Source organism: Salmo salar, chromosome 11, assembly GCF_965601325.2.
Source record: "Salmo salar chromosome 11, fSalSal1, whole genome shotgun sequence".
In the NCBI taxonomy this organism is placed as follows: domain Eukaryota; kingdom Metazoa; phylum Chordata; class Actinopteri; order Salmoniformes; family Salmonidae; genus Salmo; species Salmo salar.
Window position 1 is genome coordinate 85,876,280 of NC_138301.1, and position 18,554 is coordinate 85,894,833.

The 18,554-nt window shown below is 44.2% G+C and overlaps 1 protein-coding gene across 3 annotated transcripts in view; it reads left to right on the plus strand.

Moving 5' to 3' along the window:
* LOC106563077 (myocyte-specific enhancer factor 2C) overlaps positions 1 to 18,554 on the plus strand; it is a 31,445-nt gene that overhangs the window by 8,969 nt on the left and 3,922 nt on the right. For all 3 annotated transcript variants that reach the window (XM_014128302.3, XM_014128303.3, XM_014128304.3), the window contains 5 exons: positions 9,645 to 9,814; positions 10,824 to 11,027; positions 17,595 to 17,738; positions 17,828 to 18,077; positions 18,184 to 18,362. In XM_014128302.3, the coding sequence (XP_013983777.1) occupies positions 9,761 to 9,814; positions 10,824 to 11,027; positions 17,595 to 17,738; positions 17,828 to 18,077; positions 18,184 to 18,362 (831 nt within the window). In that variant the 5' untranslated portion in view covers positions 9,645 to 9,760. The remainder of the gene's footprint in view (positions 1 to 9,644; positions 9,815 to 10,823; positions 11,028 to 17,594; positions 17,739 to 17,827; positions 18,078 to 18,183; positions 18,363 to 18,554) is intronic.

Sequence of the window (18,554 nt, forward strand, 5' to 3'; positions counted from 1 at the left end):
CAAATTTGATGTGGTGTCCACATACTTTTGTATATATAGTGTGTGCTGTGTAGCGTGATAGGGAGTTTTGATGACAGCCCGGTTACCAGTCTGTTACTGCTTTCCCTCAAGTACTACTGAATTACTACTGATCACTACTACAGAAGATCTACACAAAATCTACTGGTTTTAGTACTTGATTGTTATTGAGATGTGTAGTAAACCAGTAGTGAATTATGTAGTAATTTAAGTAGCAATAAATTATGAATTGGGATGTTTCGCTACTGGTGAACACTACATATTTCCTACTCAAATCACTACATAATTCTCCCTTAATGTATAACTACTGAGCTTTTGGGTATCTACTACTTAAAACCTACATAATTCTTACACGTTCACTATTGAATTACTACACGATTCCTACACATTACTGCTGTCTGCATACTCAATCCATATTGAATTACTACTGCCAGTGCCATCTGTGTGTGTGGTGTTGTATCACTACTGATCACTACTGAATTGATCCTGATCCTTTACCATTTTCTACATAAATCCTTTGGAATTACTATTTAAAACATTTAACTACTGTTTACCTATTGAAAATCACTGCATGTTATTTCCTCATGTTTCTAACTGTAGTTAAATCACCAAACAAGCAATAATAAGCTCATACAAACTTTATTGCAATTTGTTTTGATTCAATTAATGACATATTCAATGACATATTTACACTTATTTTGTCAATCCCTTTGAGACCTTGTCTTCGTTCAGCTTTGACTGAACTATATTCACGTTGTCTTTTTTTGTTGCAGCCACATTTATTCCACCATGTAACCTTTTAAGAAATTAAGACAAGGACAAGAGACAACCAATTCTAAGCCAATTATTAATCATCGGCTAACAGAGGTCACATAAGACGTCACAGAATAACATCTGATAAACATTTTTAATCTTACTAACAATGGCCTCCAATCTTCTTATGTCAAGTGGCTCATTGGCAACAGGTCAAAAGAGGTAAGTAGAATGGGTAAGTATACAATAAGAACATACTGTACATTTGTATACAAACACACTCATCAGCTAGCATGGCGAAAACAGAGTCTACATATCTACAATTCAATGGGGCTAGCAAACAGCTAGGCTAAACTCAATACATCTCTATGGCAACGGCTAACGGCTATGAGCGTTTTGGCTAGCAATCTTTTTGAAGTTGTAAAAAGTTATATCAACGGCTAAACAATGACATGAAAGTATTCATAAAGGAAAGTTAAACTTACAGATGGTGCCAGCATAAGGTCTATGAAAGACAGGATGATGGAGGATGGAAGGTGATTACATTCGGGATTGTCAAAAACAGTAAACAGTAACAACAACCAACTACTTCCTGTTCTGTCTTCTTCTGCAGTCACGAAAAGTCGCTGTAGTCTGGCTGTAGTGTTATGATACATCAAGTAATAAAAACTCTACCTGATTACTATTGAAAAGCCTGTGTAGTAAAGCTGTAGTATTTTGAGTACTTATTAACTACCAACATCAAGTAGAAAAATCTCTAGCCTAACTGATTACTACTAACAAGACTGTGTAGTAAAGCTGTAGTGTTTTGACTACTTATTTACTACCAACATCAAGTAGTAAAAATCTGTACCTGATTACTCCTGGAAACACTACTGTTTTCCTACTGAACACTACACATCTCTACTTATCTTGAGTAGTGCATAAAGTACAAATTCACTACACAGTCTCTACATTGTCACTACTGCACAAATATGTTTTGTGTAGTAATTCAGTTGTACTTTTTCACGAGAGTTAGCCAACTCCCTACTCATTGTCTTGTCATTGACAAGCCTGATCCCTTTCTCTCTCTCCCACTTCCATTCTTCTTCAGCCATGCTTCTGCCTCTGACTGTAAGCTGGGAACCGTGTGTGTGTGTGTGTGTGTGTGTGTGTGTGTGTGTGTGTGTGTGTGTGTGTGTGTGTGTGTGTGTGTGTGTGTGTGTGTGTGTGTGTGTGTGTGTGTGTGTGTGTGTTGAACGCTATAAACCGTGTGTGCTCTGCCTGTTTCTAGCTACTTAAGACAAGCTTAAAGAACCTATAAGCCAGGGAGTTGCTGGATGTACAGGTAGCTGCCAAAATAAAGGAAACACTTGCGTAAATGAGGGATAGAAAGTATATTGAAAGCAGGTGCTTCCTTCCACACAGGTGTGGTTCCTGAGTTAATTAAGCAAATAGCATCCCATCATGCATAGCGTCATGTATAATAATGCCCAGTTACCTATCATTTTGGCTACTATGGCAAGAAGAAGATATCTCAGGGACTTTGAAAGATGCATCTCAAAGGAGCATAAAGTGTGTGTGTGTGTGTGTGTGTGTGTGTGTGTGTGTGTGTGTGTGTGTGTGTGTGTGTGTGTGTGTGTGTGTGTGTGTGTGTGTGTGTGTGTGTGTGTGTGTGTGTGTGTGTGTGTGTCACCAGATCTCAATTCAATTGAACACTAATGGTAGATTCTAGAGCGGTGTCTGAGACAGCGTTTTCCACCACCATCAACAAAACACCCACACAAACACCCTTCACCATCAACAAAACACCCTACACAAACACCCTTCACCATCAACAAAACACACACACACACAAGCACACACCCACTCATGCACACAAACGCACACACACAAGCTCACACTCATTCACACAGACAAGGGCGGGGAATTGCCAGGGACCTCACGATACGATTTTTATCACGATACTTAGTTGCTGATACGATAAGTACAGCCATTCTCATGATTCTATATGTATTGCGATTCGATACTGTGATTGTATTGCAATTTTGTGTTCCAAACATATTGCTTACTGTATGTCTGCTGCAGAGAGATGAGAGAGCATGAGAAAATGAGTTTTGATCGGTCAGGGAAATAAAGTGCTGAAAACATGTTGGGTCACTATTTAAAAAGAAGATGGAGAACAAGTTATAGGATGAAAAATACCTACAGTAGCAAAAACTATTATAATAATAATGTGGGATATATATATGTATATATACTGCTCAAAAAAATAAAGGGAACACTTAAACAACACATCCTAGATCTGAATGAAAGAAATAATCTTATTAAATACTTTTTTCTTTACATAGTTGAATGTGCTGACAACAAAATCACACAAAAATAATCAATGGAAATCCAATTTATCAACCCATGGAGGTCTGGATTTGGAGTCACACTCAAAATTAAAGTGGAAAACCACACTACAGGCTGATCCAACTTTGATGTAATGTCCTTAAAACAAGTCAAAATGAGGCTCAGTAGTGTGTGTGGCCTCCACGTGCCTGTATGACCTCCCTACAACGCCTGGGCATGCTCCTGATGAGGTGGCGGATGGTCTCCTGAGGGATCTCCTCCCAGACCTGGACTAAAGCATCCGCCAACTCCTGGACAGTCTGTGGTGCAACGTGGTGTTGGTGGATGGAGCGAGACATGTCCCAGATGTGCTCAATTGGATTCAGGTCTGGGGAACGGGCGGGCCAGTCCATAGCATCAATGCCTTCCTCTTGCAGGAACTGCTGACACATTCCAGCCACATGAGGTCTAGCATTGTCTTGCATTAGGAGGAACCCAGGGCCAACCGCACCAGCATATGGTCTCACAAGGGGTCTGAGGATCTCATCTCGGTACCTAATGGCAGTCAGGCTACCTCTGGCGAGCACATGGAGGGCTGTGCGGCCCCCCAAAGAAATGCCACCCCACACCATGACTGACCCACCGCCAAACCGGTCATGCTGGAGGATGTTGCAGGCAGCAGAACGTTCTCCACGGCGTCTCCAGACTCTGTCACGTCTGTCACGTGCTCAGTGTGAACCTGCTTTCATCTGTGAAGAGCACAGGGCGCCAGTGGCGAATTTGCCAATCTTGGGTGTTCTCTGGCAAATGCCAAACGTCCTGCACGGTGTTGGGCTGTAAGCACAACCCCCACCTGTGGACGTCGGGCCCTCATACCACCCTCATGGAGTCTGTTTCTGACCGTTTGAGCAGACACATGCACATTTGTGGCCTGCTGGAGGTCATTTTGCAGGGCTCTGGCAGTGCTTCTCCGGCTCCTCCTTGCACAAAGGTGGAGGTAGCGGTCCTGCTGCTGGGTTGTTGCCCTCCTACGGCCTCCTCCATGTCTCCTGATGTACTGGCCTGTCTCCTGGTAGCGCCTCCATGCTCTGGACACTACGCTGACAGACACAGCAAACCTTCTTGCCACAGCTCGCATTGATGTGCCATCCTGGATGAGCTGCACTACCTGAGCAACTTGTGTGGGTTGTAGACTCCGTCTCATGCTACCACTAGAGTGAAAGCACCGCCAGCATTCAAAAGTGACCAAAACATCAGCCAGGAAGCATAGGAACTGAGAAGTGGTCTGTGGTCCCCACCTGCAGAACCACTCCTTTATTGGGGGTGTCTTGCTAATTGCCTATAATTTCCACCTGTTGTCTATTCCATTTGCACAACAGCATGTGACATTTATTGTAAATCAGTGTTGCTTCCTAAGTGGACAGTTTGGTTTCACAGAAGTGTGATTGACTTGGAGTTACATTGTGTTGTTTAAGTGTTCCCTTTATTTTTTCGAGCAGTGTATATATATGTATACATATATATATTTATTTATATGTGTATATATATATGTATGTGTGTGTATATATATGTGTGTGTATATATATGTGTGTGTGTGTATATATATATATGTGTGTGTGTATACAGTACCATTCAAAAGTTTGGACACACCTACCCATTCAAGGGTTTTTCTATATATTCTTTTTTTTTACATTGTAGAATAATAGTGAAGACATCAAAACTATGATATAACACATATGGAATCATGTAGTAACCAAAAAAGTGCTAAACAAACCAAAATATATTTAATATTTTTGATTCTTCAAAGTAGCCACCCTTTGCCTTGATGACAGCTTTGCACACTCTTGGCATTGTCTCAACCAGCTTCACCTGAAATGCTTTTCCAACAGTCTTGAAGGAGTTCCCACATATGCTGAGCACTTGTTGGCTGCTTTTCCTTCACTCTGAGGTCCAATTCATCCCAAACCATCTCAATTGGGTTGATGTTGGGTGATTGTGGAGGCCAGGTCATCTGATGCAGCACTCCATCACTCTCCTTTCTGCCGAATAGCCCTTACACAGTCTGGAGGTGTGTCGGGTCATTGTCCTGTTGGAAAAGGGTTAAGTGTGCCTTGAATTTTAAATAAATCGTGTCACCAGCAAAACACGCCCTCACCATCACACCTCTTTCTCCATGCTTCACGGTGGGAACCACACATGCAGAGATTATCCGTTCAGCTACTCTGCGTCTCACAAAGACACAGCGGTTGGAACCAAAAATCTCACATTTTAACTCATCAGATCAAAGGACAGATTTCCACCGGTCTAATGTCTATTGCTCGTGTTTTTGTTGGCCCAAGCAAGTCTCTTCTTATTATTGGTGTCCTTTAGTAGTGGTTTCTTTGCAGCAATTTGACCATGAAGGCCTGATTCACACAGTCTCCTCTGAACAGTTGATGTTGAGATGTATCTGTTACTTGAACTCTGTGAAGCATTTATTTGGGCTTCAATTTCTGAGGCTGGTAACTCTAATGAACTTATCCTCTGAAGCGGAGGTAACTCTGGGTCTTCCTTTCCTGTGGCGGTCCTCATGAGAGCCAGTTTCATCATAGCCCTTGATGGTTTTTGCGACTGCATTTGAAGAAACTTTGAAAGTTCTTGATTGACTGACCTTCATGTCTTAAAACCTCTTGGGGCTAGGTGGGACGCTAGCGTGCCACCCGTGGTGCACTCCATCAACAGCAGGTGCATTTCAAGAGCGGCAAATTTGAATCCAAATAAATGTCAAAATTCAAATTTTTCAAAAATACAACTATGTTACACCATTTGAAAGATAAACATCTCCTTAATCTAACCACGTTTTACGATTTCAAAAAGGTTTTACGGCGAAAGCATAAATTTAGAGTATGTTAGGACAGTACATTTACAAGAGTTGTGTGTAATGTTTTGTCAAGTCAAAGACAGGGTCACCAAAACCATAAAACCAGCTAAAATGATGCACTAACCTTTTACAATCTCCATCAGATGACACTCCTAGGACATTATGTTAGACAATGCATGCATTTTTAGTTCTATCAAGTTCATATTTATATCCAAAAACAGCGTTTTACTATGGCATTGATGTTGAGGAAATCGTTTCCCTCCAATAACCGGCAGTCAAGTCAGCGTCAGAAATTAAATAATTAAAATTAGAAAACATTGGTAAAATATTATATTGTCATTTAAAGAATTATAGATTTACATCTCTTGAACGCAATCAACTTGCCAGATTTAAAAATAACCTTACTGGGAAATCACACTTTGCAATAATCTGAGCACTGCGCCCAGAAAAATACGCGTTGCGATACAGACTAGACGTCATGTTGGGGAGATCTAAAATCGAAAATACTATGTAAATAATCCATTACCTTTGATTCTCTTCATCAGATGTCACTTCCAGGTATCACAGGTCCATAACGAATGTAGTTTTGTTCAAAAAAGCTCATCATTTATGTCCAAAAATCTCCGTCTCGTTAGCACATGATGTAAGCCAGCCGGACTTCTCGTCATGAACGAGGGGAAAAAATATATTTCCGTTCGTTCAAACATGTCAAACGTTGTATAGCATAAATCATTAGGGCCTTTTTTAACCAGAACATGAATAATATTCAAGGTGGACGAATGCATACTCTTTTATAACGTATTGGAACGAGGGTACCCAACATGAACTCGCGCGCCAGGTGTCTAATGGGACATCACCGTTCCATGGCTCTTGTTCGGTCAGAACTCCCTCCAGAAGACTCAAAACACTTTGTAAAGGCTGGTGACATCTAGTGGAAGCAATAGGAAGTGCCAAAATATTCCTAAACCCCTGTGTTTTTCAATGGGATAGGTTTAAAGTCAATACAACACATCAGGTATCCACTTCCTGTCAGAAAATGTCTCAGGGTTTTGCCTGCCAAATGAGTTCTGTTATACTCACAGACACCATTCAAACAGTTTTGGAAACTTTAGAGTGTTTTCTATCCATATATAATAAGTATATGCATATTCTAGTTACTGGGTAGGATTAGTAACCAGATTAAATCGGGTACATTTTTTTTATCCAGACGTGCAAATGCTGCCCCCTAGACCCAACAGGTTAATGCAATGATGGACTGTCGTTTCTCTTTGCTTATTTGAGCTGGTCTTGCCATAATATGGACTTGGTCTTTTACCAAATATACCACCCCTACCTTGTCACAACACTGATTGGCTCAAACGCATTAATTCCTCAAATTCACTTTTAACAAGGCACACCTGTTAATTAAAATGCATTCCATGTGACTACCTCATGAAGCTGGTTGAGAGAATGCCAAAGCTGAGTGGGCAAATCTGTCATCAAGGCCAAAAGTGGCTAATTTATTTTGATTTGACACTTTTTTGCTTACTACATGATTCCATATGTGTTATTTCATAGTTTTGATGCCTTCACTATTATTCTACAATGTAGAAAATAGCAAAAATAAAGAAAAACCTTGAATGAGTAGGTCTGTCCAAACTTTTGACTGGTACTGTATATAAATATATATATTTATTTTTTTTACAAATCGCCACTTAGAGTCAAATATCAATGTAATATTATCCAAAAATAAGATTGAGATATGTCACTGTATAGATGTTTTCCCCCCGTCACTAACAGACACACACACACACTCACACGTTCACACACAGTACATCACTTGGGTCGAGCTCCCTGCCATCCAGGGCATTTATACTAGGCGGTGTATGAGGAAGGCCCGGAAAATTGCCAATGACTTTAGCCACCCCAGCAATGGACTGCTCACCCTACTACCGTTTGGTAAACGGTACCGGAGCATTGTGTCTCGGACCAACAGGCTCTGAGACAGCTTCTATCTCCAAGCAATAAGACTGTTGAACTGCTAAGCGATGGCTGCTCAATCCCATCCACGGACTATCTGCACTGACTTTATACACAATCTCAAGTCTCTATCCACACATTCACATACTTAAACTGTCACTCTGGCACACACACACACACTTAACACACACACTCACACATACTAATGCTGCTATTCATGATTATTTATCCGTCTGCCTAGTCGCTTCTAGTCCCTTTTACCCCTGCCTACATGTACAGTTGAAGTCGGACGTTTACAGAGACTTACGTTGGAGTCATTAAAACTCGTTTTTTAACACCTCCACAAATTTCTTGTTAACAAACTATAGTTTTGGCAAGTCGGTTAGGACATCTACTTTGTGCATGGCACAAGTCATTTTTCCAACAATTGTTTACAGACAGATTATTCCACTTATAATTCACTGTGTCACAATTCCAGTGGGTCAGAAGTTTACATACACTAAGTTGCCTGTGCCTTTAAACAGCTTGGAAAATTCCAGAAAATGATGTCATGGCTTTAGAAGCTTCTGATAGGCTAATTGACATAATTTGAGTCATATTATTCCTTATTATTCCTAATGTTTTCTACACTCAGTGTATACGTGTAGTGTTCCCTTTGAAATATACTGTATCTCCTTCCATTTCTTCAGTGTTCTTGTCTTCTTATCTCTCGTTCTCTCTGTTTCCCCATGAGAGAGACAGAGGCCTGATTAACAGATGGAGGGATGGAGAAATGACGGAGGGAATATAGCACATACTCCCCTCAGAGGATACTGGGCCTGTGCTCTCTCTCTCTCTCTCTCTCGCTCTCTCGCTCTCTCGCTCTCTCGCTCTCTCTCTCTCTCTCTCTCTCTCTCTCTCTCTCTCTCTCTCTCCCTCTTTCTCTCTCCCTCTTTCTCTCTCTCTCTCCCTCTTTCTCTCTCTCTCTTTCTGTCTCTCTCGCTTTCTCTCTCTTCCTCTCTCTCTCTCGCTTTCTCTTTCTCTCTCTCTCTTCCTCCCTCTCTCTCTTTCTCTCTCTCTCTTCCTCCCTCCCTCTCTCGCTCATTCTCCCGTAGTTATTATATACTGTACGTCAATAGGTTATGATAGCGATAAGAGTAAGGGGCTGAAGTTAGGTGTCAATGTAAGAGGTCAGGGGTCATGGATTAGGGGATGGGGGATTGGTGGGTTACTCTAAACTCCGCTGAGACCCTCTGGTAAACCCAGGTGTACTGGATTAGGGGTGCGTGACACGCAGTGACTTAGTGTTACACAACAAGCTGTGGACTGAATCCTTCAGATCCTCTGGGCCAAGACACACAAAGCATGGTTAATAGATGTCAACAACGGGACTCTTCAGCTAGAGGTGTACCCTGCTGCATGTGTGTTGGGATGGAGAAATTATGGACATGTCCATTTTCTAATTGAATAGGCTTTTCGAACTTGCATTTCTACCTTCAGTGGGAAGCAAATGGGCGTCTCTCTGGTTGTCAATTAGATGCAATGTTTGTGAACTGAGTTGTGTGGTAGAGATGTATGTCTTCATCAGTGAGTGATTTTCCTCTCTCAGGTCAAGCTGTTGAATGATCAATTCTTCAGTTTGACACAAACATAGTTGAACCGTTCTCTACGACTGCTCAACAAGTACTAGTGTGTGTGTGTGTGTGTGTGTGTGTGTGTTTGACAACATCTTAACTGATTTCTTTCTCTGTTTCTGTTTAAGGAGCGAATGCCAGAGGAATTGAGAGGAGGCAAATAAAGAGAACACTGCTGTGAGGATTGAGACAAGAGAAGAAGAACAGGACTTTTGGGGATAGGAGAGAAAGAGAAGGAGCGAAGATGGGGAGGAAAAAGATCCAGATAGCACGGATTATGGATGAACGCAACAGACAGGTAAATGAACACACACACACACACTCTCTCTCTCTCTTAAGCTTGTGCTTAATCGTGTGTGAGCTTACTCAGACAGGGTCACACACATAACCCCCAACCCTCCCACGCCCGCAGAAAACTAGGTGGGCAGGAAGCAGAGACAGATGCATTGTGTGTGTGTGTGTGTGTGTGTGTGTGTGTGTGTGTGTGTGTGTGTGTGTGTGTGTGTGTGTGTGTGTGTGTGTGTGTGTGTGTGTGTGTGTGTGTGGTGTGTGTGTGTGTGTGTGTGTGTGTGTGTGTGTGTGTGTGTGTGTGTGTGTGTGTGTGTGTGTGTCTGTATGTATGTGTAGTGGGGGAGTGGTTCCTCTCTTCCTGTTATGACAGGAAATGCACTAACATGTGCTTCCTGACCCCTAGAGCTCGAATGACCTCCCTGTTCTCAGCGTGTGTGTGTTTGTTTGCATGGGATTACCAGTCCTTCCAGCCTCAGATTTCTTCCCTAGTGTCCTGACAGTGACATTGGATCTTCCACATATTCTGTTGTGAACACGTAGGCCTTCAGCGTACAAGTAATACATTTCACCTACATAATGTCTTCCCCCTCTCTCCCTCTACCTTTCTATCTCCCTCTCCTTTTTTATCTATCTCTCCCTCTCCCTATCTATCTCTCCCTCTACCTTTCTATCTATCTCTCCCTCTCTCCCTCTCCTTTTCTATCTCTCTCCCTCTCTCCCTCTCCTTTTCTATCTCTCTCCCTCTCTCCCTCTCCTTTTCTATCTCTCTCCCTCTCTCCCTCTCCCTATCTCTCCCTCTACCTTTGTATCTATCTCTCCCTCTCCCTATCTATCTCTCCCTCTACCTTTGTATCTATCTCTCCCTCGCCTTTTCTATCACTCTCCCTCTCTCCCTCTCCTTTTCTATCTATCTCTCCCTCTCTCCCTCTCCCTTTCTATCTATCTCTCCCCCTCCCTCCCCCCCTCCCTACCTTTCTATCCATCTTTCCCTTCTCCCGCTCTTTCTCCATCTCCAGGTGACGTTCACCAAGCGGAAGTTTGGCCTGATGAAGAAGGCGTACGAGCTGAGCGTGCTGTGCGACTGTGAGATCGCCCTCATCATCTTCAACAGCACCAACAAGCTGTTCCAGTACGCCAGCACCGACATGGATAAGGTCCTGCTCAAGTACACTGAGTACAACGAACCTCACGAGAGCAGGACCAACTCTGACATTGTGGAGGTGGGTCCCACACAGTTTATTTGCAGACTGATTCACGGACATGGTCTCCCAGGTCTAATAGCAGATAAAATAACTGATTATAAGTACATGTTCAGTTTGTTGAATTAACAGCGGAATTCAGCTAGTCTGCTGGTATTTTGTAACATACAATACTCAGGCCCGTGTGTGTGTGTGTGTGTGTGTGTGTGTGTGTGTGTGTGTGTGTGTGTGTGTGTGTGTGTGTTGGGCTCATGGCCCACGGCTCAGGGAGGCTAACGTGTGCAGGTCTGAGTCGGCCAGCCTGGAGTTACTTAACAATGTTAAGGAACAAGGTGTCCCCTCACAAACACACACACACATGTCCAACATCCCCATTCAACCCTCTTCAGGGCCACCCAGCGGACCATGTGACAGAGGTTAGGGACAAGGGTTTAGGGAATCAGAGTTCACAGGACAGGTGTGTTGGATTCCGGCTCTGTAACGTTGACAGGAATCTTTACCGGCTTGGAGGAGAGTTGTTGTGGTCTTATATAGGGTACTGTTAAAGAGAGGGAAAAGGAGAGAGAGAGAACAGAGAGATCAGTGAAAGATGTGTGTTCCCACACAGGCCATGAGCCTCCCATTGGGAGTAGTGGGAAAACCGAGCTTGGTAGTTTTGGTAGAGTGCAGAGGGGGGTGGGGATGTTAAATGTGTGGGAATGGGGACTTCTAGCACTGTAGAAGGCTGGGGGGGGGAGGGGGGGGGGAGATATGCAGCTCAGTTTTGGGACTATTCCATGTGTTCCATTGTAAACCAGGCAAACTAAATCAACCAAGCACAGCTAAAATATTCCACAGTGTTTCACATTTGAGCCAGATCTGGTGGTTATGTGTTTGACGTGTCAGTGTTGTATAACGTGGTGTTTTGCCTGATAGCTGGTGTTGTAACGTGGTGTGAAGGAGGGTCAGGTCTCCCTCTTCACCTGTCCTCCACAAGTCCACCTCATGGTTAGTCTGCCAGCTCCGACAGGAGCAGCATATAATTTACTGTTAATCTACTGTAATCTACCATAATCCCATCACACTCATTACTGTAATCTCAATATGCCCCTTCTAATCCCGCTCACCAAACGTCAACTCTCCTCACCCTTCGTCTCTTCTCCCCATCCCTCCTCTCTTTCCTGCCCTCCCTCTCTTCCTGGCTGACCTGGTCACCTCTAGTGTGTAGTCATCTCCTGGGGGACAAATAAATGATAATGGATATTTCCCTCCTCCTTTCTGTCCCAGTTCCCTTTCCTTCTCTCTCTCCTCTCTCACTTTCAAGCCTCCCTCGCTCCTTCTCCTCCTTTCTCCCTTACCCCTCTATGCCCATTTATTTCCTTCTAGATTGTTTGTGTTCCGTCTCTCTATCCGCCTCTCTCTTTCCCCCTCTTCCTTTACCGTTTCTTTCCCCATCCCTCCGTCTCTCCCGCGCCAGTGTGTTTGGTTAGTTCAGTCTTGGCAGGGCCAGTCATTCTAACTGGTATCCCCTCCAGCTCTCTACCACAGAGTTGATAGAGTTACTGTGACTTCATGCACATGCATGCCAGTGCATTCCTGTGCTTTGAGTTGTGTGCTCTGTTTGTGTGTGTGTGTGTGTGTGTGTCTGTTGTTGGTGCTCTTAACTGTTTTCACCTGCAAATATGCTGTTGTCCACACGGCTCACACCAGAGACACAGAGCGCAACAATCTAGAGACGGACGACCAAAACGAAACAAAAATGATCCCAACTCAGTTTTTTTTTACTGGAGCGTGTCCTGTCCATAAATTGCTAATGACTTTCAATACACTGTAACAACATACCGGTATATTTTTCAGCATCTCACACAGCTCCTGTGCTTTGTATTGATAAAAGCCTCATGACCTAGCTGTGAAACCTTGTGAGCCGTAGAGCTATCTGCCTGACTGGAATGGAGCAGAATAAAGTCTCCTTTGTCTGGGTTTCTTTCCCCAATAATGAGGGGGAGGGGTGTGGGTGGGTGTGTGTGTGTGTTGTATGTGTGTGTGTGTGTGTGTGTGTGTGTGTGTGTATTGCAGCTTGTTGGATTTCTTACTCGTGGATCAGGATCATGGCTATATATATAACGGAGAACTTCTGCATTCCTCACCCCCTTTTCTACTAACCCTATTTCGCTCCATTCTGTGGTGTGTGTGTGTGTGTGTGTGTGTCGCAGATTGAAAACAGCTGAAGCTCTCAGTGAAGCTCGTCAAAAAGAACACACACACACACACACACACACACACACACACACACACACACACACACACACACACACACACACACACACACACACACACACACACACACACACACACAGTCCCAGTGGTAACTCCAGCTCTCTTTGTGTAGTCAATTCCTTCCTGTTAAATGCCTGGAAACCAGCAGCAGGCTAAAAATAGACCGCTGCTGCTAAGAATAGCCTCTCTGGGATGTGCGTGTGTGTGTGTGTCTTGGCGGGTTGGCAGACATGAGGAGAAATAGAGGGGTCGTGTAACTTGGTCCAAAAAACGTTAGATTTCATCTCATTTTAACATTCTGTCATAAATAGCACACGTCCAACTTCATAAAGAACACGTTTTCCCATCTCAAGAGTTTAAATAAATAACAAAAATGACTACAGTAAGTACCTATTATGTGCCAAATGAAGTAACAGGGTTGACTGTAACAAGGTTCGACTGTAACAAGGTTGACTGTAACAAGGTTGACTGTAACAGGGTTGACTGTAACAGGGTTGACTGTAACAGGGTTGACTTTAACAGGGTTGACCATTTCATCTTAAATCTTGTTTGTTGTGTGCAACAGGGAGGGGCAATTGAATGGAAGCTTCACAATAAATTATTTTCATTTTTTTTAATTGTCAAACATTTTTAGCCTGTCTCTCTCTGAGTAAGAGGGTTGAAGTGTTATGCTCCACCCACTCAGTATTCCAACACAAAACAACAGAAAATTACAAAAAAAAGAGTAAAACCAGCTCACCTGCTTTTTACACTGGGATTTGACTATCAGATGTTCAATGTTTTTCAGATAAAAAGGAATCTTTTCACCATATTAAAGTGAGAGGTCAGTTCACGTAAAAGGATTGACGTTAAACTGAGGGACAGGCGTAAATGAATCACTATGAAAGAAATAATCTTCATGAATAACTTTGTCAAAGCAACAAAATAACTAGGGCTTTACCATGAAGGTGAAAACCAGTGCAGTCAAAAACGAGATTTCCCTGGGTTTTAAATATATCTCCACGCTGTGGTTGTAATAATCCTGTGAAGTTGTGAAAATGACAATAATGCCTTTTTAGTGTAAGAGCTGCTTGAAAAAGACCACCTGCAATTTCAGCCTGTTTTGGTGGGATGGAGTTGTGGCCTGCCCGATGACAGGCAGGTCGTTATCAATAAAACGTCACAATACGGTGCAGAGCGTTTGATTTGGCTCCTGAGGGGCAAGGAGACCACCAGCTCGGCTTAAACCATTGACAAATAAGGGCTGTTTTCAAAATGGAAGTTAAATAAACGTTAGAAGTATTTGGTTTTAACAGCGTCGCCTCTTAAACGTCGTATTCAGACCTGCACATTTCCGATTATTCCACATTTAACTGTACCATCAGAGTTATACAACCATTCACTGCATTCTTTACATGATCCGTACACATCAATTGATCATGTCATTTCAGATACCCGAGGGTAGCCTATCACTTTGACATATAGCTAGCTAGCTAAGCAAGCAACATGTGTCATTAAGCTTGCTTCGTCAGAGGTGAGGCTTTTGGAAAGCGCTTGACATCGGCAAGTCCTCGCCCTGGTAAAGTTGCCGGTCAGACTTCTGTCATCACCGCTATAGCCAGCTATACCACCCTGCATCCCACTGCTGGCTTGCTTCTGAAGCTAAGCAGGGTTGGTCCTGGTCGGTCCCTGGATGGGAGACCACATGCTGCTGGAAGTGGTGTTGGAGGGCCAGTAGGAGGCAATCTTTCCTCTGGTCTAAAAAAAATTATATCTCAATTCCCCAGGGCAGTTACTGCCCTGTGTAGGGTGCCGTCTTTCGGATGGGACGTTAAACAGGTGTCCTGACTCTCTGTGGTCACTAAAGATCCCATGGCACTTATCGTAAGAGTAGTGGTGTTAACCCTGGTGTCCTGGCTAAATTCCCAATCTGGTCCTCATACCATCACAGTCACCTAATCATCCCCAGTTTATAATTGGCTCATTCATCTCCTCTCCCCTGTAACTATACCCCAGGTCGTTGCTGTAAATGAGAATGTGTTCTCAGTCAACTTACCTGGTAAAATAAATTTCAAAAATACATGGCAGGCAAGTCAAACAATATTTGCATATAGCCATCTAGTTTGTCCCCTGAAAGTTAGCTTGTTAGCTAGTTATTATTGACGTGATCTGTCCTCAGCTAGCCAATAGTGAGAGATATCATCCGGCTGCCCTCGCATATCTGAAATGACACCATCAGTTACTTGCCGTATAACTGATGATCTAACAACATTTTGCATGGAATCACATTTATTGAACAATCCCTTGAAAGACGGCACACAGCAGGCAAATCGAACGCTCCGCACCATTGTGATGTTAATAGAACAATAAGGAGAGGTCCTAACCTCTCTGTCAGTAACAGTTCATTTTCAGTTTCCCCGTCCCCAGACCACTCCCAGGCAGTCATAGCAAAATTCTTGCCTGATAAATTGGTCTTTGCTTTTTTGACCATTTTTATATAAAGTAATCAGAGGAAGTTACTTAATTGTTACCCAGAAATGATTTTATATTGAGCTAAAAAACAGCTGCATTGGACTTTTAAGTGGGTTAAAATCTTCCTAGAAGTCACAGCGGGTTCATGGAGGGAAACGTCAAAGTGCAGAATTTTTGCACTTTAGCAAGTCTTTATTCATATAACAAATCTGATTTATTGAGTTATTTCTGTGTGAGTGTGTGAGTGTGAGTGCGTGTGTGCGAGTGCGGTCGAAATGTCCGCCTGTTGGGTTAGGAGAGGTGAGATGTTGTGAGAGTTGCACGTCATGTTCCCTGGCACACGAAGAGCTGCCTTGCACTCTGTGCCCTTGTAATTATGGCACATGCCATAATTGATATGGAAGTGGTTGGGAGACCAGACCACCCATAGGGGAGAAAAAACAACAGGGAGTAGACGGAAAAAAACACAGAGAGAGAGAGAGGTGCTGTAACGGTTTTGACATGGTTGTTTTTTTTGTTAGCGGTGCCAGGTAGGTTATGCCTACCTGAGAAAATACTGATTTCTCCTTTTAGTTTGACAGGGAATGAGTTTAGGGTGGGTTGGAATGGAGGTAGGGTGTTCAGTGATCTCTCTCTCTCTCTCGCTCTCTCTGTTTTACTTTCTCTCCTCCTCTCTCTCACTCTCTCCTCTCTCCTCTTTTCTCTCCCTCCTTCTCTTCTCTCTCAGCTGCCCCCCCCCTCCCCCCCGAGCACCTATAGTCAGCTGTCCACTCAACCACCTACCGCCTTCACCTCTCACACAGGCACGCACACGGAACACAAATACGCACCTCTCTCACCACGCACACATGCTGCTCTCAAGGTTACACATTACGGGCCTGTGTGTGCCAGGGCTCTGTGTCGAGCCCCAGTATGGAGAGTCACACGTTCTGAAATACAGAGTACGAGTTCTTCACTTTTCACGTGTGTACTGTCATTTCATTATTGTCTGGCTGGGCATAGTGTGTGATTGTGGGGTGGGGAGGCGAGGGAGGTATGGGGGAGTGAGTAACAGAAGGGAAGAGAGGGGTGGGGGCAGGGAATGGGCATGAAAGAGACAGAGAGAAGGGACAGTGGGGGTGAGAGGGACGGGGAGTGTGGGGGGTGGGGGCTGGGGTCGAGGGGTGCTCTGGCTGTCATAGAGGCAAAAAATAGCCATCTACGGCCATCCCTCAGGCGCAGAGCTGTGATTGGCTGAAGCCGGGCTCAGTCACACCCCCTCCCCGTGTTGGCCAGTGACAGGTGGGCATGACTGGGCAATACGGTCCTGGGCCTGCCACAAATTGTGTGTGTGTGTGATAGCTTTTTTGGTCTAGTGATAGGCCAGTGTTAGGCTGTAAAGTGCTGAGATACGACAAAGTTGAGACAAACTGCACACACACACACACACACACACACACACACTAGGCAAAAGCATCCCAGCTCCATGGACATTATCAGCAGTGATAAGGGAGGCCTACTCTTTCCATTACTCCCCCCCCCCCTCTTTTTTCTCCTCTCATCTCTCCAAATCACTGTCTACCACCCTTTCTCTTTCAGCCCCTCTCCCTCTATTTCCTTTACTTTTTTCCTCTCACTTTGTCTACTCTCCCTCTCTTCTCCGCTCATATTGTAGTTCAGTGAGAGTATTTATCTGCCGTGTGTTATAGCGCCTCTTGGTGTCAGTCAAAGGGACTGCAACACTTCAGAGATCAAGAGTTAACTGTTGTGGTTTAATCACTGACTCTTTTTTTTGTAACAGTGGCATTAACAGACTCTCAAGCCATTTGCAGAGTATCATTAACATTTGTTTTCTCTCTCTCTCTCTCTCTCTCTCTCTGTCTCTCTCTCTCTCTCTCCCAGACTCTGCGAAAGAAGGGTCTAAATGGCTTTGACAGTCCCGACATCGAGGCAGACGACTCTGCTGGTCAGAGCCCCGAGTCAGAGGACAAATACCGCAAGATCAACGACGACATCGACCTCATGATCAGCAGACAGAGACTCTGTGTGAGTGCTAACTGGAATTGTGTGTCCACTCCTACCACTTCTCCATTTGCCTTGCTTAACCCTGTCGTCTCTTTGTCTCTGTCCGGCAGGCTCTCCCCCCCTCTAACTACGACATGGTTGGCTCCATCCAGGGCCAAAATAACAGCGGACTCCTCTACTCTCAACCTGGGGCGGGGGGTTCCTTAGGAAACCACAATCTGCTGCCCCTCTCGCACACACACCCTGGGCTGCAGAGGAACAGCATGTCGCCTGGACCCCAACACACACACCGACCCCCCAGCGCTGGAAACGCAGGAGGGATGATGGTCTCAGAGCTGTCTAACACGGTCTCTAACACTGGTGAGTTAACTATCGCGATGCACCTACATTTTTCACAGTGTGATGGCTCACGCAACCTGGGTAAAACAAGAAAAACGGACAGTATTCTCCTCTGTCCGTCTCCTAGGTAATGGTAGCTATGGTAACCACCGTCACTCTCCGGGGCTGCTGTCTCCGGGATGTGTGGCCAAAGGCATGCAGGCCAAGACTCCGCCCCTGATGACCTCCATGACCCTGAGTGGTAACCGCAAGCCAGACCTCCGCACTCTGCTGCCCCCTGGCAACAAAAACAACATGCCCTCCGTCGTGAGTGATCTCCTCTTTCTCCATCTCTCTCGCTCTCACTTTCTCTCTCCTCCCCCCCCTCAGACAGATGTCAAAACACTTACCTGACCCCTCTTGAACAGCTCTTCACACTCTAGCCCACACCGCACATCCAGACACTAATATGAGTTGTATTGCTTTTCAACGCTGCCAGTGTGAGGATTTTGACATGAT